Source organism: Dama dama, chromosome 23, assembly GCF_033118175.1.
Source record: "Dama dama isolate Ldn47 chromosome 23, ASM3311817v1, whole genome shotgun sequence".
Classification (NCBI taxonomy): Eukaryota; Metazoa; Chordata; class Mammalia; order Artiodactyla; family Cervidae; genus Dama; species Dama dama.
Window position 1 is genome coordinate 47,640,382 of NC_083703.1, and position 24,003 is coordinate 47,664,384.

The following is a 24,003-nucleotide window of genomic DNA, read 5'->3' on the forward strand; positions in this document are numbered from 1 at the left end:
GCAGTGATGTCCTTGTCCCAATGCTCTCAGACGCCCACAGGTAGGCGTCTCCAACAGTGAGATTCTCAACTCTCCTTTCTTCCCATGCCAGCTCTCTTTGGATTCAGCCACCTCAGCCCCACGTCTTTAAAAGAACTTTTATTATTAAACTCCTGCCTCTCTGTGCTTCAAGTTCCACAGCCCCGGTGTCTGCAGGAATTTCAGCAGCATCTCAAGTCCACAATTTCTCAAATGCAGCCCATTATCTTCTATCTTCCCCCATCCTCCAAACCTATGATTTTCCCTGTACTTCTTTTCTGCAAAGGTACCGTCACACAACCAGTTTCCTTTATATAAATCTAATTGTCACCCTTAATGTTCTCCTCTCTCTCAGCTCTCAAAATCTCCTCAGCATCTCTTCTATCAGCCTCACCTCCATTCCTACTGCACTTACCCACACTTAAGCCTTTGGTATCTCCGAAGCCTCCCTGACTCTCCCTGTCCTAACCTGTCCTCACCCCAACCAGTTTTTCCCAAGAGTCCAGGGCCCTTCCAGTGGGCTCCAACTGTATGCTCTAGGAATTCCTGCTGGAGTGCTCACTCTACTGTCTACTCACTGCTCCTGCTCACTCACTGCTGCTGCTGCTGCTAAGTCACTTCAGTCATGTCCGACTCTGTGCGACCCCATAGACAGCAGCCCACTAGGGTCCCCGGTCCCTGGGATTCTCCAGGCAAGAACACTGGAGTGGATTGCCATTCCCTTCTCCAATGCATGAAAGTGAAAAGGGAAAGTGAAGTCACTCAGTCGTGTCTGGCTCTTCGCGACCCCATGGACTGCAGCCTACCAGGCTCCTCCGTCCACTTGAGGGGAAAAAGTTGGAAGGTTTTATGCATAGATATGGGCCACCTCTAAAACAGAATGTGTTCAATAAATACTTGCTAAATGAGAACTGCAACAGATATCTTTTATGGACTGAATGTTTTGTCCCCCCAAAATTCATTATGTTGAAGCCTTAACTCCCAACATGATTAGAATGTAGGGCCTTTGAAAGGTAACTCGATGTAGATAAGGTCATAAGGGTAGAACCCCCAAATCAGGCTTAGTATTCTTATAAGAAGAGACACCAGAGCTTCTTCTCTCAGTCTTGTCAGGATCCTGTGAGAAGGCAGCTGTCTGCAAGCCAAGAAGAGTCCTCATCAAGAACCAAATCTGCTGGTAACTTGATCTTGTTCTTCCCTGACTCCAACAGAACTGTAAGAAATAAATGTCTGTGGAAGTGTTAGTCGCTCAGTTGTATCTGACTCTTTAAGACCCCATGGACTGTAGCCTGCCAGGCTCCTCTGTCCATGGAATTCTTCAGGTAAGAATACTGGAGTGGGTAGCCATTTCCTTCTCCAGAGGATCTTCCCAACCCAGGGATTAAACCCAGGCTTCCTGCATTGCAGGAGGATTCTTTACTGTCTGAGCCACCAGGGAAACTCTTAAGTCACCCAACCTATGGTAAATTGTTACAGCAGCCAGAGCTGACTAAAATGACATTTCTAATTGTGCCCAACTCCAGTGTGTTCTAAAGTGCAACCTTTTAGGTTATTCCCCTGGTCAAAACTCTTGGAGAGCTTTTTACTGATAGACTACAAACTTCTATAATTTTTAGCCAATCATTCAGGAACTACCCAGATTCTCAGCTTCCAGCCTACCGCTCGAACACCATCCTCCACATGTTTATTCTTCTACCCCTGACTTGCCTCAGACTGCTCCCTTCCCCTGCACTATCCCGACATGTTCTGACACTGCCTCCTTTCACTTCAGGGTCCATTTCAGCTGCCACTGCATCCAGGGACCAACATAGCCAAGGGTCCTCTCCGCATCTCAACACCTCCTGCCTCTTCCCACACCTGCCTTTTTCTAATGCAATCACATTTTCCATGAGAGGATATTGTCAGAAGAAAAAAAAACACGTATATTTGAAACTGGCTTAGAGATTCTCTTAGGAGGACTAACCCTATAATCCAAAACACCATTTCTCAAATGCACCGAGGGGCCACATTATAGGGAAAAGGAAACAAAAACACAACCAGAACCACAAAGTCAGTCAGATGCTAACAATGACAAGTAGCTGTAAGAAACAAAACTGAGTATCATTTTTCACCACTACTCCCATTGGAGCATCAACTACAGCAGTTAAAGCACCACCACTCCCAACTCTTTATTTCGAAGACTATCCCCAGGAACATCAATGAAACTCAGATGATCAATGCATGTGCAGCCCCTGTCTTGCTCACCTGGCTGTGAACTCCTTGGGGACAAGAGCCTGTATGATCCAACTGATAAACTTTACTTAACACATCACGTTAGCTAGATGCTTTGGGCAAAGCCCTACATTTCACCTTCCCACAGAACCACTACCAAAGTTCTAAAGCCACTTTCAACTCTAAGACTATCAGATTCTATGAAATTAGTGTGCAGACCCTGTGGTCCCTGAATGAGGAAGGAAAGACAGATCCATGTCCTAAGAGCAGAGAGGCAGTGACCAAAATAATCCTACCAACTGGGTATCAGAAAGGGACCAGCTCTAACCTAACCCCCCTACCTCTGCCCTATCAACAACAAGTCATTCAAAACGAGATTCAAAATCCCACTAGGGTGCTCCATTGGCTAAGATTCCACATTCTCAATGCAAGAGCCAGGCTTGATCCCCCTTGTCAAGGAACTAGATCCCACGTGATGCAACTAAGAGTTTGCATGCTGCAACGGAAATCAAAGATCCCCCATGCACAACAAGAACCAGCACAGCCAAATAAATAAAAATAATAAATATTTTCAAATGGTCTTTTACATTTTTTTTTTTACACTTTTTTTTTTTTTACCTTATTTTTTAAGTTTTCTTAGGGCAAGTAATTTAACTAGTGATTAAATAAGGGCGGCATACTGTTCCTATTTTTATTATATTACAAAATATTTTCTAACAAAACTTTCTACAACCTCAAATTACAACACGTGAACTAGTTCTTCATAAACATTTTTGGATAAGCTTTTGTTTTCATTCTTTTATTTCATCTTCTATTTTCTTACAAGCTCTAAGGGAGCCCATGTTAACACACTTCTTGGCATCCCTGTTCTAAGTCATCCTGGGGGCTCATGTGCTGATTTTTACAGCTTCTCCCCGTGATATGTCACATTCGTCCCAGTAGCTCAATCCCATTGATTTCAACTCTATCACTCCTCTTTTTCTTCTCCCTTTTTAATGCTTAACTTTTACAGCCAAAGAATAAAGTAAAAATTCCATAACATCTCTAAATGAAATGGCTCGAGTGTTAAATTAACTTTATATCCACATTATTTTTATGTCTAACTACATAGTATATCCACATTCCCAGCTCCCATGTACTTGTACTCCTGGTGAAAATGAATCTGGAAATTAACACTTTGAGGAATACTCCTTCCCAACCGCACCCCTAAAAAAACAATGGCATCTGGAAAACCTCCAAACAGGCAAGGCTAGAAACTGACAAGTCTTTTAGAATACAAGAAACATAAAACAATGAATGGGTGGACGTTGGGACCCAAGAAGCTCTGGGCCCAGAAGACCTTAGTCAGGCAACTTCCATGGGGAAACAGGGGCTCAGGGGTCCCCGCACAAGGGGAGGACCAGAACCAGGCTCAGTGCACAAGGGCCAGCAGGTCTCCTCACTCCTTCATGCCATGGTCTGCACCACTGGGGGAAGATAGGAAGACCTCCCACTGTAAGACCAGGTTCTGGACTGGATCCAGAAAAAGGCAAAACTATAGACAGAGAAGCAGACAGTGGCAGGGAGAGAGAAGAAAATATCAAAAGAAACAAGAGGATTTCACACCAGCTGAAAGTATACTAGAACAATGAGAAAAATAGTACATTAGGGTCATTTGTACATTTTAAAATGCACAAACATTTTAAAACACATACATATAAGAAATTAAGAACCAAAAACAGGCAGATATAAACTGAATAGTAACTTTAGAAATAAGAAATACAATCATGGCAATAAAAGTTCAACATAAACACACAAGTGTACACAAAGAATTAATAAACTGGGAAATAACACCGGAGAATCCAGCCAGACGGAAGCACTAGAAAAAGACTTACAAATTGTAAGAAAGTAGTTAAAGAAAAATGGAGACAGAATGGGAAGCTGTACTGTATAGTTAACAGAAGTCCATTCAAGAGTTCAGAGCAAAAATACAGTTATTTTCAGAAGTGCAAACACAAAGGTAGTGACCATTCATAGACCCTTGGTATGGTTTAAAAGACAAGTGAACAAAGAGAAGAAGAGGGATACAAAAAACAACAGTGACTATGAAAACTGATAACATATATTGGTGAATCTAACCGCTAATTGTGCACTATCACAATCTGAATGCTAAAATAAGCCTAAACCCTAGACCATAACGACAAAACAGACTCAAGAGAACTGAAGTTTTCGTCTCTCACGTAGAGCAAGGTAAGAGTGAATGGTCTGCTGAGCAAATGGTGCAGGAGAGACAAGTCAAAACCCAGGCATGAACTTTCCTTGTCAGTTTTCAAAGATGCTCTAGTTTAAACCTGGAAACCTGATTTCTCTCTTCCTCTAGATAAGCCTTCGGTATAACAGAAAATTTTACTTTGAAGAAAGAAAACAAGTAATACCACTTACAAAATCAGTGGAACATCTCTCTGATTTCACAGAGTAAAAATCAAAACATAACTGTAGATTTGGTCAACCAATGTACTTAAAGATGCCGTGTTTGTATCTTTCTTACTGGGTATTTGCAGTGAGGCAAATTCCAGGACCCTGTTTTAAAGAATCCTAGAATGGTATTCTTGACATTACCATTTCTAATATTAAGGGGAAAAAAAACCTGAGGCAAGATCCCTCTAAAGAGCTTTTTTCTTTTTTAAACCAACACTTTAGGTATCTTTACACACATCAAGTCATAATCCTACAGCTGAAAAAAAAATTAGCACTGAATATAATGAATGTGTACCATCAACCTTATCTGACTTATCTGATATCACTTTTCCAGGAAAAATATCTTTATCTTGGATGCTATTACCATAATACTAAGTCATGGACATTTGGGTCCCAAACAATGGATGCATTCATTCATCCTCCCACCTTGAAATACAAGTCTGAACTTGGGTCACAGATTATTTCATAAAAACACATTTTTGGAGATAAAATTAAGCCTTCAACATCCTCTAGTACACAGTAAACATTGAGCCAGTTTTACAGTGTTCACAGCTGGGCATGCTTCCTTCTTGGAGTTAATCCCATCAAGTGACTCTAGGCAGAGAGCAGGCCATAACCACTGTCAGAGAACAGGGTTCCCAAAGACTATCCTGTGTGAAAAGCATTTGCTCTTCAATCACCTTAACCTTCGCTGAGAACAGGAGTATTTATGTCAATCCTATTCAATGCAGAAACTACTTTAGAGTGACTTAAGAAAGGAAGACAGTGAATGCTGTTACCGGAAGAGTAAAGAAAGACGGGTGCTTCGCTTCATCTTCATATTTGCCTTCAGCTGAACTTCCAGCCTCCATGGATTTGGACGTAGTGTTCTTACCAATACCCATCATTAAGAGAAAAAGAGTAGCTTGGGGACTGAAGTGGTTGGAAGTTAAGGCTTGTCAACAGAAGGAGCCCAGGATCAGAGTCAGCTCTTCCAGTGCCGATTCTCAGGCAGAGATGAGCCCCACAAGTGCCATTTCTAAGCACCTAGAAAAAGAGAAAGCAGCCAAGTCATGTCAAGCATACAAACAACACAGGACACAGACACTGTTTCCTGCACAGGAAAGTCAGAGTACAATTATATCCAAACATTACAAAAACTCATCACTTAATCACTTTTCAAATCCTCATCCACCTTCATTTACAGTCATTAAGATTCTGAACCACCCTCTGGAGAGGGGGACCACCGAAACTGACTATCAAAAACATCAGAATACTAGGGAGGAAAAAAATAGAAGAAGCATTTCTTTGACATGCATTACAGTATCTATCTTTTAGTCCAGCACTATCCAACAGAACCTTTCTACAATGATGGAAATATCCTACATCTGTCTTGTCCAATACATTCGTCACTAGTCACAGGATACTAAGCACTTAAAATGTGACAAGTGCAAGTCTTCCCTGGGGACTCAGTGGTAAAGAACCCAATTGTTAATGCAGGAGACACGGGTGTGATCCCTGGTCCGGGAAGATTCCATGTGCCACGAGGCAACTAAGCCTGTGTGCCACAGCTACTGAGCCTGTGCTCTAGATCCTGGGGGCCACAACTGCTGCAGCCTGTGCACCCTAGAGCCTGTGCTCCACAACAAGACAAGCCAGCACAACGAGAAGCCCCCACACAGCAACTAGAGTAGCCCCCACTTGCAGTAACTAGAGAAAAGCCCACAGCAACAAAGATGCAACCATAAATAAATAAATAAAATTATTTTTAAAATGTAACTAGTGCAGATACAGAAACTGAACCTCCATTTGTATCAAATTTAAGTTTGGCTAGTGGTGATCATTGCCTGGAAAATCCCATGGACGAAGGAGCCTGGTGGGCTGCAGTCCATGGGGTTGCTAAGAGTCAGACACGACTGAGCGACTTCACCTTCACTTTTCACTTTCATGCACTGGAAAAGGAAATGGCAACCCACTCCAGTGTTCTTGCCTGGAGAATCCCAGGGACGGGGGAGCCTGGTGGGCTACCGTCTTTGGGGTCGCACAGCGTCTGACACGACTGAAGCGACTTAGCAGCAGCAGCAGTGGTGATCATACTAGACAGCTCAGCCACAGCCAACTTACTAGCATTGTATGGATCTTAGCTCCCCAACCAGGGACTGAACCTGCACCTTCAGCAGTGAAAGTGTGGAGTCTTAGCCAAAGGACCACCAGGGAATTCCCCTAAGATAGAAAAATACCACATGCAAGTAGAGGGGAGAAGGGACAGGAAACATTCACTGGCACTCAGGTTAGAACAATGTCAGATCTTAGCATCAATTAATTTCCCACAGAGAATGAATAAGCCAGACAAGCTGTCCTGCAAATGAGAAGGCAGGCCTACAAGGAGTTTGGAAAGACAAGTAGAAAACCTTCTGTTTAAGGAATTTTCTTAAGACGCCTCAATCAACAAATACTTTAGATAAGCTGGAGAAAAACAGAAATATAAACAAAAAGAAAACACAAAACCAGAGAATTCAACAGTTAAAGGGCAAAAAAGAAAAATAATAGAAATAGCTGCCAGAATGTCAAGTTGCCTCAATGGTATAGAGCTAGGTACACAAACACAAAAATTTTTGAGGTGGCTCTTTCAGTTTAAATGTTCATCCACATTCTGCATTCATGTTCACATCACATCCATGACGCTTTAAAGCAGTGGCTCTCAGTGAGGAGTGATTTTTTTTTTTCTTCCAGGGGATATCTGGCAATGTCTGAAGACTCTTTTGGTCATCACAACTGGGACATAGCTACTAGTATCTAGTAAGTGGAGGCCAGGTGTACTGTTAAACATTCTGTAGAATGTATAGAATAGATAATTTTTTGTTATATTTGATGCAAATATCTTAGTCCAGCTTTTTGCTTGCTTGCGAATCCTGTGAATGATCTTTTAGAATTGTTTTTATTTTTATGTAACCAAATCCATCAGTCTTCTACATAGTGATTTGGCCACTGCCATCCATCAGCTTTCCAAGATCTGAACAAAAAAAGAGTGTGACAACAAGCATACCTAAATATATTAATAAAATCTTCCTGAAGAGACTCTGACAGATTTTTACCATGGCCAAGACCTTATGTTTTCCAGAGACAGGACAAGCAAAGAGGATGGTGAAAACTGTTGGGTCTTTATAAGAATACTTGCCATAGAGTCACATCCAGAGGGACCATAACCTCTTTGCTTTACATCTAGCCCCACTGCCATTTGCATGCCAGCAGAGCTTTCAAATCTACACTTAACCAAGTTAACTTTAGGGGAAACGAAAGAACTTTAATGTAGAATACATTTATTCTACTTGCTAGGGAAGACTGAAGGCAGGAGGAGAAGGGGACGACAGAGGATGAGATGGTTGGATGGCATCACCGACTTGATGGACATGAGTTTGAGCAAGCTCCACGAGTTGGTGATGGACAGGGAAGCCTGGCGTGCTACAATCCATGGGGTCACAGAGTCAAACATGACTGAACAACTGAACTGAACTGAACTGAACCCATGTTAACTTTAGCTAAAATGACAGGACTTTAATGTAGAACACATTTATTTTACTAGGTTAATTTTATCTTCATGTTTGTTTCAGACATATACGTCCACTGCAGGAGCCAACCCTCCCCACTGGCCCTCATCACCAGAAACAGAGAGGGATAAAATTCCATCTGGACAAGACTACTTTTCATCAAGTACTGGACTCCATTTCTCTACCCAATGTTTAACTGACCCTCACAAGCTTCCTCAAGTGTGCAGTCAAGTGGGTCTTAGGAAGCATTACTATAAACAAAGCTAGAGGAGGTTATGGAATTCCAGATGAGCTATTTAAAATCATTTAAAGATGATGCTGTACTCAATATACCAGCAAATTTGGAAAACTCAGCAGTGGCCACAGGGCTCGAAAAGGTCAGTTTTCATTCCAATCCCAAAGAAGCGCAAGGCCAAAATGTTACAACTACTGCACAATTGCGCTTACCTCACATGCTAGGCAAGGTAATGCTCAAAATCTTCAAGCTAGGCTTCAACAGTATGTGAAACAAGAACTTCCAAATGTACAAAAGTAAAGTTAGTCAGTCACTCAGTCGTGTCCGACTCTTTGTGACCCCATGGACTGGAGCCCACCAGGCTCCTCTGTCCATGGAATTCTCCAGGCAAGAATTCTGGAGTGAGTTGCCATTTCCTTCTCCAGGGGACTTTCCCAACCCAGGGATCAAACCCAGGTCACCCGCATTGCAACAGACTATTTACCAACTAAGCCACCAGGGAAGCCTTAAGTGTAGATGTACAAGCTAGATTTAAAACAGGCACAGGAACCAGAAACAAAATTACCAACATCCACTTGATCATAGAAAAAACAAGGGAATCCCAGAAAAACATCTATTTCTGCTTCACTGACTACACTAAAGCCTTTGACTGTGTGGATCACAAGAAACTCTGGAAGAGATGGGGATACCAGACAGACTTGCCTGCCTCCTCAGAAACCTGTATACAGGTCAAGAAGCAAGTTAGAACTGGACACAGAACAATGGGTTGGTTCAAAATTGGGAAAGAAGTATATCTAGGCTGTATATTGTCACCCTGCTTATTTAACATATTCAGAGTATATCATATGAAATGCTGGGCTGGATGAAGCACAAGCTGGAATCAAGATTGCAGGGAGAAATATTAATAACCTCAGATATCCAGATGACACCACCCTAACAGCAGAAAGTGAAGTGGAACTAAAGAGCCTCTTGATGAAGGTCAAAGAGGAGAGTGAAAGGGTGACTTAAAACTCAACATACAAATAATTAAGATCATGGCGTCTGGCCCCATCACTTCATGGCAAATAGAAAGGGGAAAAATGGCAACAGTGACAGACTTTATTATTCTTGGGCTCCAAAATCACTGCGGACAGTGTCTGCAGCCATGAAATTAAAAGACACTTGCTCCAAGGAAGAAAAGCTATGACAAACCTAGACAGCAGATTAAAAAGCAGAGACATCACTTTGCTGAGAAAGGTCCATATAGTCAACACTATGGTTTTTCCAATAGTCATGTATGGTTGTGACAACTGGACCATAAAGAACGCTGAGCGCCAAAGACTTGATGCTTTCAAACTGTGGGATTGGAAAAGACTCTTGAGAGTCCTTTGGACAGCAGGGAGATCAAACTAGTCAATGCTAAAGGAAAATAACCTTGAATATTCATTGGAAGAGCTGAAGCTGAAGCTCTAATCCTTTGGCCATCTGATGCTAAGAGCCGACTCACTGGAAAAGACCTTGATGCTGGGAAAGATTGAGGGCAGGAGGAGAAGGGGGCGACAGAGAATGAGATGGTTGTATGGATCATCAACTCAGTGGACATGAGTTTGAGATAGTGAGATAGTGAAGGACACGCTTCCCTGTCCTGGCGTGCTGCACTCCATGGAGCTGCAAAGAGTGGGACCCAACTGGGCGACTGAACAACAACACAAGCTATACTGAGGGGACCCATCCACTCCCTTGGGCTGGTCTCTTACAGAAAAGCAGGCTTTGGAAAGTCCTAAAGACATAGAACCAAGTAAGCATAAAAGGTTTTGGGGCCAAAGAAAGTATAGGGCAGGAAGTTTGAGAAAAGTTTTGGGGCAGAGGGCTGCAAAGTCCAAGAAGATGGACAAATGAAGGGAAGAAGATGAGGAAGAAAAGGAGGAGACAGTGACCACTGAAAATAAAAATACATTCTTGAAAGTCCCAAAATGACAAAGCACTCAACAGCCAAGTACTCAAGATTTATGAAGATAGCTTCAAGGCCAGAAACCACGCACTAACCTGAGATGAGAGTCTTTTATATGTAGAGTTGAACTTTCAAGTGGGGAAATGCCAAGGTCCAAAGACAAATGCAGCAAAAGATTTTAAACAGTGAAGTTTAGGGTCTATGTTAGAATTTGTGGTAAAACAGAAAGTAAAATCTGCCAAAAAACCTGAAATGGCAAAGTGTCCTCCCACAGTGCCTAATTGATCCCTCTTCCTACTCTGTGCAAAACAAAGAGAACAAGCAAGGCCAGTGCTATCTGAATACTGCATCACTCATTCAATGGACATGAATTTAAGCAAACTCTAGGAGACAGTGAAGGACAGGGAAGCCTGGCGTGCATCAGTCCATGGGGTCGCAAAGAGTCGGATGTGACTGAGCGACTGAACAAGTGCTATCTTGCCCCTGAGCCCAAGACAAGGGGAAAGATGGGGCTGAGGGATAAAAAGCCCCATTACTGATTCACCAATAATGAAAATGATAATAATGACAGTAGTTATCCAGCTATGTGTCCCAGAGACATCTCTTACCTCTCATTATATAAACAAAAATTACTACTTGATAGGCACACTAACTCTATAAAAGTGGAAACTGAGCTTCAGAGAAATTAAAAGTAACTTGCCAAAGGACACACAGTTATAAGCAGTGCAGCAGCAGAACTCAAACTTTAAATCAGTATTCCTGTCCTAACAGTGTTTCTATAAACAAGACGTAAGCTCCAAGATGGCAGAGCTCCTTCTCCAGAGCTTAAGCCTGCCCTCCTCAGACCAAGAACTCCCAAATATGTGCACTTCCACTGCATAAACCATCATCTCAACAGCACAAAAGGCTCCTGTTTATTTCATCTTGATAGCTCTACTGCAGCAGGAATGGCCATGCTACAGAAACTATCATACTGTTTGATGGTGTCCTAATTAGCCAAAGAATTAGCCAAAGACATCCAGATTCCTTAACGAGGTTTCAGGTCCACTGTGAAGCGTACTATGAATCCTGCTATGCTGTGGTTTCCACCTTTCAGTTAGTTCCTTGATGGCGTCAGATCCTCCTCTAGCCCTCCGGCCCTGGCACATGCTGTTGCTCCAAACACATTCATCTCACCCATTTCCCTCAGGGTAACTCCATCAGTCTGGCCTCTGATCACCATACTTCATCACAGCATCTGGGAACCATGAAGATGGTTATGACACAGCAAGATAATGTCTACCTGCTCAGTCAGACAAGTACAGAACAAGAGGCACTATCCCCAGTGCTGAACTTAGCACCTGTATTAAACATGCCCCAAAATATGTAGAATAAATGGTGCTTAAAAATTAATAATAAAGGTAAATCATATAATATAACAGAAGACCTCAGTTTGATTCCTGGGTCAGGAAGATCCCCTGGAGAAGGGAATGGCTGCACACTCCAATATTCTTGCCTGGAGAATTCCATGGACAGAGGAGCCTGGTGTGTCCATGGGGTCACAAAGTGTCAGACACAGCTGAGTGACTTTCACTTCCATATAATGTAACAATCATTCTTGCTTAATACTTTTATTTAATCTTGGAAAAGGAAATTAACAGCCAATATCAAATTCATCTGTGATACAAGAGACTGTTGTTGCAATTTAGTTGCCAAGTCATGCCTGACCCTTTTGCAGACTGTAGCCTTCCCAGCTCCTCTGTCCATGGGATTTCCCATGGCAAGAATACTGGAGTGGGTTTCCATTTCCTTCTCCGTGGGATCTTCCCAACTGACCCAGGGATCAGTTACGTCTCCTCCACTGGCAGGCAGATTCTTTTACACTGTGTCACCAAGGAAGCCCAAGACCATGGTATGATCCTACAAAGGAATGCCACTATAGCCATTAAAAAGATAGCACAGAGATACTGACATGCAGAAATGTGTGCCCTAAGTTATATACAACAACTGGTATTTAAAAAAAAAACACAGTATCATATTAACAGAAATAAACTAGTCACAGAAGGACAAATACCACACAACTCAACTTGTATAAGGTATCTGAAACAGTCAATCACAGAAGCAGAGAGTAGAATGGCGGTTGCCAGGAACTGGTGTGGAGGGGAAAGTGGGACATTGCTTTTCATCAGATATAAAGTTTACCATGCAAGATGAATAAGTTATAGAGATCTGTTGTAGTTAACAATAATGTACTGTTCACCTAAAAGTTCATTAAGAGGGTTCAGTTCATTTCAGTTCAGTCGCTTAGTCGTGTCCGACTCTTTGCGACCCCATGAATCACAGCACGCCAGGCCTCCCTATCCATCACAAACTCCTGGAGTTTACCCAAACTCATGCCCATCGAGTCAGTGATGCCATCCAGCCATTTCATCCTCTGTCGTCCCCTTCTCCTCCTGCCCCCAATCCCTCCCAGCATTAAGAGGGTAGATCTCAGTAATATATAACAATATCAATTTTCTAAAATGATGCAATGAATGAAAAGGATTAAAGGCAATTTAAAAAATGATAAAAGCAGTATGTACAGCAATAACTCATTGTGTATGTGTAAGTGTGCCACATGCATAAACACACCAAAATGTTACCTGTAATGTTGATTAGTGGGACAGCAAAGGACTTATTTTCTTCCTCTTATTCCTCTATATTTCCAAAAGTTATGTACTTAACAATGAAAGCTATGCTCACTTTCTCCCCCAAGAGCCACATCAGCACCCAGTTCTTCCCTGCTATTAAAAATCAAATCCAGAGAAGTGATCATTTCTCCTTACCAAGGAGACACAAAGCAAAGAGGTACAGAATACAGTTCTCATGTTTAAAGTTGTAAAGTAATTTTTGTTGTCAGAAGAGCATGGAGAAATGCCAAGGATTTGTAAATTACACTTAGCAAGTGAAGGAGGGAACTCACAATAAAAGAGGTATACCACGACTCTATGTTGAAACCACTTAAGAACTTTAAAAATACCTAGAGTCTATTGAATAGGACTGCCCAGCCTGAGCATCTAGATTTTGTTTAACTCTCCTGCAGCCAGAGTTAAAAATCACTACCTTAGGGCAAGTAAGAAATCACTATAGACTTAAAAAAATAATAAATCAACCTCAATAAACATAATGCTGACATGAAGGGAAAATAGCAATTTGGGAAATTCTGCTATAAGTAAATAGAAAAGTAAAATAATCAGATCTCCAACAAATCTTTCAGTTCCCGAAAGACTGAGCCACTAGCTCTCTAGCCATCAGGTATATATGTGTGTGTGTGTGTGTGTGTGTGTGTCTCTAGCCATCAGGTATATATGTATGTGTGTGTGTGTGTGTGTGTGTGTGTGTGTGTGTGTGTGTGTGTGTGTGTATGCATGCTCTTTGTGACCACACTCTTTGTGACCTCACGGACTATAGCCCCCCATCAGGGGTGTGTGTGACTGAGCCACTAGCTCTCTAGCCATCAGGTATATATATATATGTGTGTGTGTGTGTGTGTGTGTGTGTGTGTGTGTGTATGCATGCTCTTTGTGACCACACTCTTTGTGACCTCACGGACTATAGCCCCCCATCAGGGGTGTGTGTGTGTGTGTGTGTGTGTGTGTGTGTATGCATGCTCTTTGTGACCACACTCTTTGTGACCTCACGGACTATAGCCCCCCATCAGGGGTGTGTGTGTGTGTGTGTGTGTGTGTGTGTGTGTGTGTGTGTGTGTGTGTGCGTGCATGCTCTTTGTGACCACACTCTTTGTGACCTCACGGACTATAGCCCCCCATCAGGGGTGTGTGTGTGTGTGTGTGTGTGTGTGTGTGTGTGTGTGTGTGCATGCTCTTTGTGACCACACTCTTTGTGACCTCACGGACTATAGCCCCCCATCAGGGGTGTGTGTGTGTGTGTGTGCGTGCATGCTCTTTGTGACCACACTCTTTGTGACCTCACGGACTATAGCCCCCCATCAGGGGTGTGTGTGTGTGTGTGTGCGTGCATGCTCTTTGTGACCACACTCTTTGTGACCTCACGGACTATAGCCCCCCATCAGGGGTGTGTGTGTGTGTGTGTGTGTGTGTGTGTGTGTGTGTGTGTGTGCATGCTCTTTGTGACCACACTCTTTGTGACCTCACGGACTATAGCCCCCCATCAGGGGTGTGTGTGTGTGTGTGTGTGCGTGCATGCTCTTTGTGACCACACTCTTTGTGACCTCACGGACTATAGCCCCCCATCAGGGGTGTGTGTGTGTGTGTGTGCGTGCATGCTCTTTGTGACCACACTCTTTGTGACCTCACGGACTATAGCCCCCCATCAGGGGTGTGTGTGTGTGTGTGTGTGTGTGTGTGTGTGTGTGTGTGTGTGCATGCTCTTTGTGACCACACTCTTTGTGACCTCACGGACTATAGCCCCCCATCAGGGGTGTGTGTGTGTGTGTGTGTGTGTGTGTGTGTGTGTGCATGCTCTTTGTGACCACACTCTTTGTGACCTCACGGACTATAGCCCCCCATCAGGGGTGTGTGTGTGTGTGTGTGTGTGTGTGTGTGTGTGTGCATGCTCTTTGTGACCACACTCTTTGTGACCTCACGGACTATAGCCCCCCATCAGGGGTGTGTGTGTGTGTGTGTGTGTGTGTGTGTGTGTGCGCGTGCATGCTCTTTGTGACCACACTCTTTGTGACCTCACGGACTATAGCCCCCCACTAGCTCTCTAGCCATCAGGGGTGTGTGTGTGTGTGTGTGTGCATGCTCTTTGTGACGACACTCTTTGTGACCTCACGGACTATAGCCCCCCACTAGCTCTCTAGCCATCAGGGGTGTGTGTGTGTGTGTGTGTGTGTGTGTGTGCATGGTCTTTGTGACCACACTCTTTGTGACCTCACGGACTATAGCCCCCCAGGCTTTTCTGTCCACGGAATTTTCCAAGGAAGAATACTGGAGCAGGTTGCCATTTCCTACTCCAGGGGATCTTCCCAACCGAGGAATATTGCATCTCTTGCATCTTCAGTGTTGGCAGGCCACCAAAAATCATGCACAAATGCAGAATAACAATTCTTTATAATTAAATGTATTTATTTTTAATTGAAGGATAACTGCTCTACAACAATGTGTTGGTTTCTGCCAAACATCAACGTGGATTAGCCACAGGTATATCTGTGTCCCCTCCCTCCCCATCCCACCCCTCTAGGTTGTTACAGAACCCTGGTTTGAGTTCCCTGAGTCACAGCAATTCCCACTGGCTATCTATTTTACCTATCGTAATGTACAGGTTTACCAGCAGAATAACGATTTTTAATCAATATTTATTTCATGAGCTATTCAGTCAGTGATCATTTCTTTTGCACTGCATTTTTTTATCTGACCATTTCCCCCTTGTCAGTGTCAACTCCTTCAACTATGACTTACCATTTCACCCCTGTAAACATTTCATCTTCATATTCAAAAAGGTTTAGCAGATCTGATTGAAAAGCGACTGTCAGTCCAAGACCAGCCTTCCTTTTGGCCCATGTCTCTTCAGAACTCTTCGTAACACACTACAACTGCCAAAGGTCCAGGCTCTAGACTCCTGCATCCTGCTACACCTACAAATGCCAACTCTTTCAATAGTACCTTTTCAGTCTTGCCACAGAGGTTCCTTCAAATTTGAGCAGCATCAATTGGTTATAATTCATTCAGTTTTCCAGGTTGGGCAGCCTGCAATTCTTGGACAGCCTCTCCACACAATAGCATCAAGCCCTTGAACCACACAGAAAACCCCACCTCAAATAGTAGTATCTTAGACTTGAATCTCCTCCCACAAAACAACATAGGTCTGAGAGAGATCCCTATAGCAGGGAGGTTCATGTATAGCCTTTGAGAATCTGTGACTAAGTCTGGCCTTCAGGTTGTTGGGTGTTGTGTGAGTACTCTTCAGTCGTGTCCGACTCTTTGTGATCCTATGGACTGCAGCCCGCCAGGCTCCCGTGTCCATGGGATTCTCCAGGCAAGAAAACTACAGTGGGTTGCCATGCCCTCCTCCAGGGGATCTTTCCAACCCAGGATCGAACCTGAGTCTCCCACATCTCCTGAACGGGCAGGTGGGTTCTTTACCACCAGTGCCACCTGGGAGGCCCCCTGTCGGGTGGGTAGGGAGTTCTTAAAACAACACACAACAAATGTAGATGAGGTACACATTTACCCCAAAAAGATGGCACTGAATAAATGCTACATTGAAACCATAACTGCACAGCAAATCCACTGTTTGATCTAGATACAAAACCCACAGTTCTCCAAAATGATACAGAATAAGAAAGAAAAGAATAGAGAGTAAGAATCAGTGGTTCATATCCCTAAAACTCAAGTGGGAATCTTATTCAGTATACAGATTTCTTCTATACAAATACTGGCAGAAAAATATTCAAAGTTATTATTATTATTATTATTATTACCAGAGCTTCCCTAGTAGTTCAGCTGGTAAGGAATCGGCCTGCAATGCAGGAGACCCTGGTTCAATTCCTGAGCCAGGAAGATCCCCTGGAGAAAGGATAGGCTACCCACTACAGTATTCTTGGGCTTCCCCTATGGCTCAGGTGGTAAAGAATCTGCCTATAACGTGGGAGACCTGGGTTTTTATTATAACATTCCCAAATTAAAGACACAGAAAAGTCTATTAACAGGCAAATAGATAAACAAATCATGGTGGGTCCAAACAAAGGGGTACTCAGCAGTTAGAAAGAAGCAACTATTGATGTACCTAACAAGAAGAAATGGCAGATACTACTTTGAGTGGAAGAAGCCAGACACAAGATATGTTGCCTGATTCCCTGTAGAAAAAAATAATCTTTGGTGGCTGGAAGCAGAGAGTGGTGGCCTACAGAGCAAAGGTGGGAAGAAGGGACTCCAAAGGCAGAGGAAGGACCCTGTGGAGTGACAGAAATGTTCCACATCTTAGCTATGATTCTGATGACTCCATTGGCTTCCTGGTGGTTCAGATGATAAAGAATCCACCTGCAATGCAGGAGACCTGGGTTCGATCCTTGGGTTGGAAAGATACCCAAGAGAAGGGAATGGCTACCCACTCCACTATTCCTGCCTGGAGAATCTCATGAACAGAGGAGTATGGAGGGCTACAGTCCACGGGATCAAAGAGTCGGGTACAACTGAGTAACTAACACTTTCACTTCTTCCATTAACTGTATGTAAACTATGGCTCAATAAAATTGATTTTAGAAGAAAAGAAACTTAATTAACTCTCATCCCACCAACATTAAAACATGTCCCTTCCCCCAAATTCTGATTCCATAGACCTGCATTGAAACCTGGGGCTGACATTTTTAATAAGTGCACAAATGTTCTGATGCTAGTGGTCAGATCAACACCTTTGGACTGGGCAACCTGGGGTGGGATCAAGCTATGCTCTCTACGAGCAAAAACGTATCTAGACAGGTAAGAGTGTATGACCAAGAGGGAAAACTCTGGAATAAGTAAACTCAAAACCTGAACTTGCCAAGTGGTAGCCTGGTCCTTCCAAAGACACAAACAAGAACTTTCAGAGCCAGCCAGGTTCAATGATAAAGCACATTTTAAAAGTCAATCTCTTGCTCTCTGCTTAAATCCCATCATTAGGGGATTATAGTTCAATTGTGGCTCTCCATTAAATTCTGTTAAATGCTGACATGTGACCTAAATACTTTAAATTCAAGCCAAAAGAAAGATTACTGGGAAAAATATCCTCAACTTGTACGTGATCAAACTTCCTTTAAATATAATGACTTAAATGGTTGTCTAACATAGAGTCTTGCTTTAGGGTTTAAAATTCAGTTTAAAATTCTGACCCTGGCTAGCTATCATTATTCCATTTAAGCAGTAATGAAATGAACCTGTAAGAAGTGGTTATTATTTGATCTTGTGATTACAGCTAGGCTCACAGGCTATAACTAGCGGGGGGTGGGAATCATTCTACAGTCATTTCCAAAATACTCTTAAGAACTCTTGCTCTTATTTTTCAAACTGCAAGTCACCATCCACTAATGGGCCAAGAAATCAACTTGATCTCAACCAGAATTTGTAGAACAATGAAATTTAACAGAATAAAGAAAATTCAAACACACCTCACAAGGTAAGGGTAACCCTTATCACGGTAAAAATTGTGGGTCACTCAAAAAGAGTCTAAAAGACAATGATGTAAACTAAAGCTCTGCCCAGTGACACAATAGGCATATTTCAAGCACTCAGTTTAACACATGTTATTTGCTGAACTTTAACATACCCACAAAAATAATTTGCCAAAGTGATACAAGATGACAACACTGATAACAAAATATAACATCACCTTGCCTTAACAATGGAGAGAGTGCCCAGAATCATGGCTTCAGAGTGGCCTTTCTTTAAAATCTTTCAGAGCCCTAAACCAAAACACCTCAGTAACAGCATTCAAGACAGTATCTGTTTACATTGCAATGAGTTGTATAAGCTTCTGGCACTGTCTTTGTTTGTCAATTTGTTCTCAAGAAGGGAATTCTTAAAAAGTCAAATAGAACCTGGTTTTCTGAAGGGGAATTAGGGTTGGCTGTCAGGTTTCATCTCAGAGACCACCTGCTAAGAACCTCAGGAGCCCCAGGACCAACGAGGAGCCTATGGTGCAAGCCTACAGGGAACTTGGAAGGGAAAGGCCCTGGGATGAATGTTGCTCGACTACTTAGTGAGTGATAGTCACTCAGTCATGTCTGACTCTTTGTGACCCCATGGACTGTAGCCCGCCAGGCTCCTCTGTCCATGGAATTCTCCAGAATACTGGAGTGTGTTGCCATTTCCTTCTTCAGGGGCTTGACTACTTAGGAATCACCTAAAAATGGAGTCAGGGTCCTCAACAGAGGGGACGCAAAGCCATTGGATAGACATGGCAAATATTCCTGGCACATCTATGGTGTGAGGGGAGTGAGGAAGACCATTCCTAATTCAAAGCAAATATTTTTGGAGCATAAGATGAAATGATAAAATGATAGATGTTAAAAAGTATTCTCTGAATGCAGAAGACCCCTTTGGTTTCTTCCAGAGACATGGCCTGGGAAGTCCTTGGTACAGAATAACCTCTAGTCCCAAGCTAAACTCTAAATCCTAAAGAAGCTTAGATCCAGCCGATGTCAGTCTACACACAGCCTGAGCCATGAAAATTGCTGGTCATGCTATCTGGAGAAGATGACTCATCGGTTGCTCCATTAGAGGAAAACTGGAGTTAAGTTTACAGTAAGAGGACAAAGCAATTGATGTTCTGTTAGTTTGAAGGCTCTAAAATGCAAAGTCATCATTGATCTCTGTTTTTCTGACTTAACGTAGGTGTCAAATGCTGTGGCTAGTATCATCCAACAGAAATCTTTTCCCCAAACTTTATTTAAAATTGTAAGACCTTAAGATCCATCATCCTCACTGTGCCTCTCCTGTCCCAAATATGACCCATGCAAACCATGCTGACATGAAGGGTTCCCAGGTCTTAGCTCAAAAAGCCTCCTCCTATAGGAATTATTTCTGGGTTAGTTGTCCCTCCACTTTCCTGTTTACATGGTACACAGTTTCTTGGTCCAGCTCCCCAACCAGGCAGGGACTGGGCAGGGACACGGTGTTCATCACATAAAAGGCATTCAAATATATGGAGACAACCTGAGCGTTTTTCCAAGCACCAGTAAGCCATGCAATCAAAACAAAACCTATTCCCTGCTCTCTAGATTTGTTCAAGGAAAACATATGGCCAGGATAAGAGAGAAGGCAAGGGAGAGGTAATAGAGGAGAAGGTATAGCCTGTGGGCCAGGATTAAAATATAAATAGATATTTGAGAAAACTCAAGCAGAATCAAGATGCATTTTATTGCATTTACTTCTACTGTGTGATTTAACATGTCACTTTTTGTACAAATGATCTTTTTTATTGAAACACTATTTTTAATGTATTAATATTATTTTTAATGTACAGGGGCACTGAAAAAATAATGTTACATGCAATTTTAGGGGCAAAATGTGCAAAACTGACTGCCTATCATATCCAAGATACAAACATAATTTCACTTAAATTTATTCAAATGATAGGAGGGGTTGTTATTATCCCCACAGTTTAGAAAACTGAGGCACAGAGAGGTTGACATACCCTTGGACAAAAGCCAAGGGGAAGTGGCAAACACACCAATCACTGAGAGCGTGAAAACTGCTTCTGTTCCCTCACGGACTGACTAACAGAACAAGGCTCTAAAGATGAACTGCCAGTAAAGGCCTGAGATGTCACGTCTGATGGTCATTTGGAGGAAGCTGAGCAAAGTCTCAGTTACCATCAGGGAATAAAAAGACACTTCTTCTACACCTCCAGTAACCTTTGTCATTTGATACTCCCCCCACCTTTCCAGTACAACAGCAACCCTGAGTGCTCGAGCAATCTCCAGGGGATGGCCCTGCCCTGCCAACTCTGCCCGCTCAGTACCACCTCAGCTCCTGCTTCTCCCTCCCTTTCTAGCACAGCGGAGGACTCATTTGTCACCTCTAGCTACTGTTGCCACTGCTGCCCCCACGGCAGAAGAGAAGGCACTGCTCATGTGCTGGGAACAGCACTTTGATGCTTCAAGCTCAAAGTGACTTACCAGCTCTCTCCTTGAATTACTAATTAATTAGTAATTACTAATTACGAATTAGTCTTCAGACTAATCCATTCCTCTCTGGAACGCTCTCACCTTTCCTCTGCCCCAACTGCCAAAACAAAATTTCTTTCTTGCACCTGCAGAGAGAGGTCAAGCTCCACCTTTCCCTAATTTCCTGACTACCCATTATATCTGCTCTGTTTTGCTGGACTTTGGCACACTTGCTTCTCTCAACTATCTGCTCTCTTCCTATAATCTGGAAGAAATCCCATTTGCAAATCTCTTCTGCAATAATTATTTTCTCCTCACTCACCCCTGCTGCCCCCTATTCCAGTTTACTGAGTTCTGTCTCCTCCCCACAGGCGCTCCCAACATAAGAAAAGGGGTGCTCTGCAATTTCACCTACCTTGATGGACTACCTGATGGCTGAATAGTGGAATGTCCTTAGTCTCTCAGTTGTGTCCGACTCTTTACGACCCCATGGACTGTACAGCCTGCCAGGCTACTCTGTCCATGGGGATTCTCCAGGCAAGAATATTGGAGTGGGTTGCCATGCCCTCCTCCAGATGATCTTCCAACCCAGGTCTCCTGCATTGCCGGCAGATTTTTTATCATCTGAGCTACCAGGGAAGTTTACACTAGGGTTTAACTACACTACACTGCAAATACCTGGGGCTGGGACACTAATTTTTCTCCAGACTCACACCAAGTACACAGTGACTGAAACAGCTTTTCCTTGACTTTCATTAAATGGGAGCCTTTTTCCTGACCTTTAATAAACATCCCATACCCTTCTTTTTTTCCTGCAGAGGAGCATGTTCCTCCTAAGCTATTTAAAAAAAAAAAAGAAGAAAAAGAAAGAAAAGAAAACCACATCCAATTGATACAGAGACTGCAATTACTTAGAATCCTATGGCACAGATGTATAGCTTTTGTTGGTGTCTAAACCTGACATTTTTACATCCCACAACCTTAAAAGAATTAAAAAATGGATGTATTCAGCTATAAAAGAGGCTCCAGCTCTTCTTGAGGTTTGTTTAATCTATGTTTCTCATTGTCTGTGTACTTACTTTTCTTCAAACCCCTAAAATTCTGTATAAAAGAGCACAGAAGGCCTTGAAAGTCCCCGGACTGGACCTCATTCAGAGAATAAGGTAAATGAGCACCTGAAAAACACTGAATCTAACTTTTTTGGGGCCAAGACACCTGGCAAGCAAGAACTTACTTTCCTGACAGATCTAAGGATAGAATCTATGCCCCCTGCATTGGGAACTCAAGAATCTCAGCCACTGGACCACCAGGGAACTCCCTGAACTTAACATTTTAATTGCTGCAGATCAGATTTTTTATTGGCACTCTCACATATTTAATGAAGAGCACTGTCTTCTAAGAGTTGCATAAATGTTAAGGTTATTAACATTCAAATAATGTCTGACAGCACCAAAAAAGACTTTGGAGATTTTCTAGTAACTCAGCTGGGGAAACTCAAGCTATAGGTATCTTACCCAACTACAGAGCCATGTATTAGCCAAAAAAAAAAAAAAAATCCCCCCCAAAAAACCAGCATACAGTCATGATAGGGGCACACGAAGTCACAGATGCAAATGCATGGAAACAGACACCCATGAACTCAGATGCACAGACAGACACATACAGACGCAGACGATAATTCCCTGAAGTACAGCTTATGTACCAAGAAATGGTCTTACCTGAAGAATAAAATCTTACTGTAGTATCTCCCCAAAATACTTTGTATTCACTGCCCCCACCCACCAATTCTGTGCTGGGCTCTTCTCAAGGATGGGATCATTCTGATGCTCAGCATGAAATGCTTCAGGTGCTGAAGGAATTTCGGTTTTTATAACCCACAGAGGCTCACCAAAATTGTATAACCACCCCACCTAGTCAGAAATGCTATCTACTTTGTATTACACAACAGCCACCACCTGGTTACAACCTGTTACTGCAGGCCTCCAGTATGGTCTGTTTACCATCAATCTGTAGCCGGTTTCTATGTGGCAGGCTGGATACCATTGTGGAAACCAAGCAACTGGTGGGATTACATTTCTCAAACTTACACAAATAAGGAAAATTAAAACCTATCTTTCCAACCCCTTCCATTCAGATGAACAAGTCCACCCACACTGCTTTCTGCTCAGTGAAAAGGGAGATTAATTTTATTCCTTTTTTGGGGGGGTCATTTTTCATTTCCCCAATCAGGGGCCCACAGACAACTGTTTTCAAAACTCAGAGACTTTCAGAGATTAAAAATATATCTGAAGGTATGATTTCTTCATTAAATGACAGGCAAAGCCAACAATAACTGTTACACTGAGAGCTAACCCCTGGGGCCCAGCTGGATGTGGCACCTGTTGTGTGCACTCCCAGCTGCAGAGGCCCCACCAGACAGTGGAAGTGCCCATGAAGACACGGAAAGGGGCAGATTTACACTGAAAGGGAAGGAGCTGCACCTGCAATCAGACTGTGTCCTTTCCAGTCCTGACCTACCAAAGGACTGCCAAAACCTGGGCAATGGGCACCTCATCTCTGCTGTGAGAGGACAAATACTTGCTTCATCTTGCCAACACCACTGCACTTCCCAAATTCAAACAGAAAACCAAGAAACTCAGATGAGAAACAGTCAGACAGAAGATGCATCTTGGAAGACAAGATCCCTGAGATAAAAGCAGAAGAGGGAGCAGGACAACTTCTGGAGAGAAAAGCAGCAGTAAGTGTTACTTATTCATGAGTAATCTTAAGGAAGTCAGCAACGAACATAAGAGGAAGATGCCACTAGACTAGGGGAGAAGCTATAGCAGAAGCCAGAGGGATGGCTGGAAGCCAAGCACTTCAACTGTTCAGGGGGCAAAAGATCACAACTACAAGTGCCCAAAACACAGGTGACATGTGACACATTCAACCCACCAGGTAACATGCCCGGGTAGTCCCTTGCTCCAAGGTGAGCTAACCTATGGAAAAAATATCTAGCCTATGGAAAAAATAACTCAAGTTTCAATATCCTGAATACAAG

General features: G+C 42.9%; 1 protein-coding gene across 1 annotated transcript in view; it reads right to left on the minus strand.

The window, feature by feature from the left end:
- The window catches only part of SLC23A2 (solute carrier family 23 member 2), a 136,257-nt gene that overhangs the window by 76,765 nt on the left and 35,489 nt on the right, over positions 1–24,003 (minus strand). Inside the window, exon 2 of the mRNA XM_061126626.1 lies at positions 5,466–5,712. Coding sequence (XP_060982609.1) covers positions 5,466–5,573 — 108 coding nt within the window. The 5' untranslated portion in view covers positions 5,574–5,712. The remainder of the gene's footprint in view (positions 1–5,465; positions 5,713–24,003) is intronic.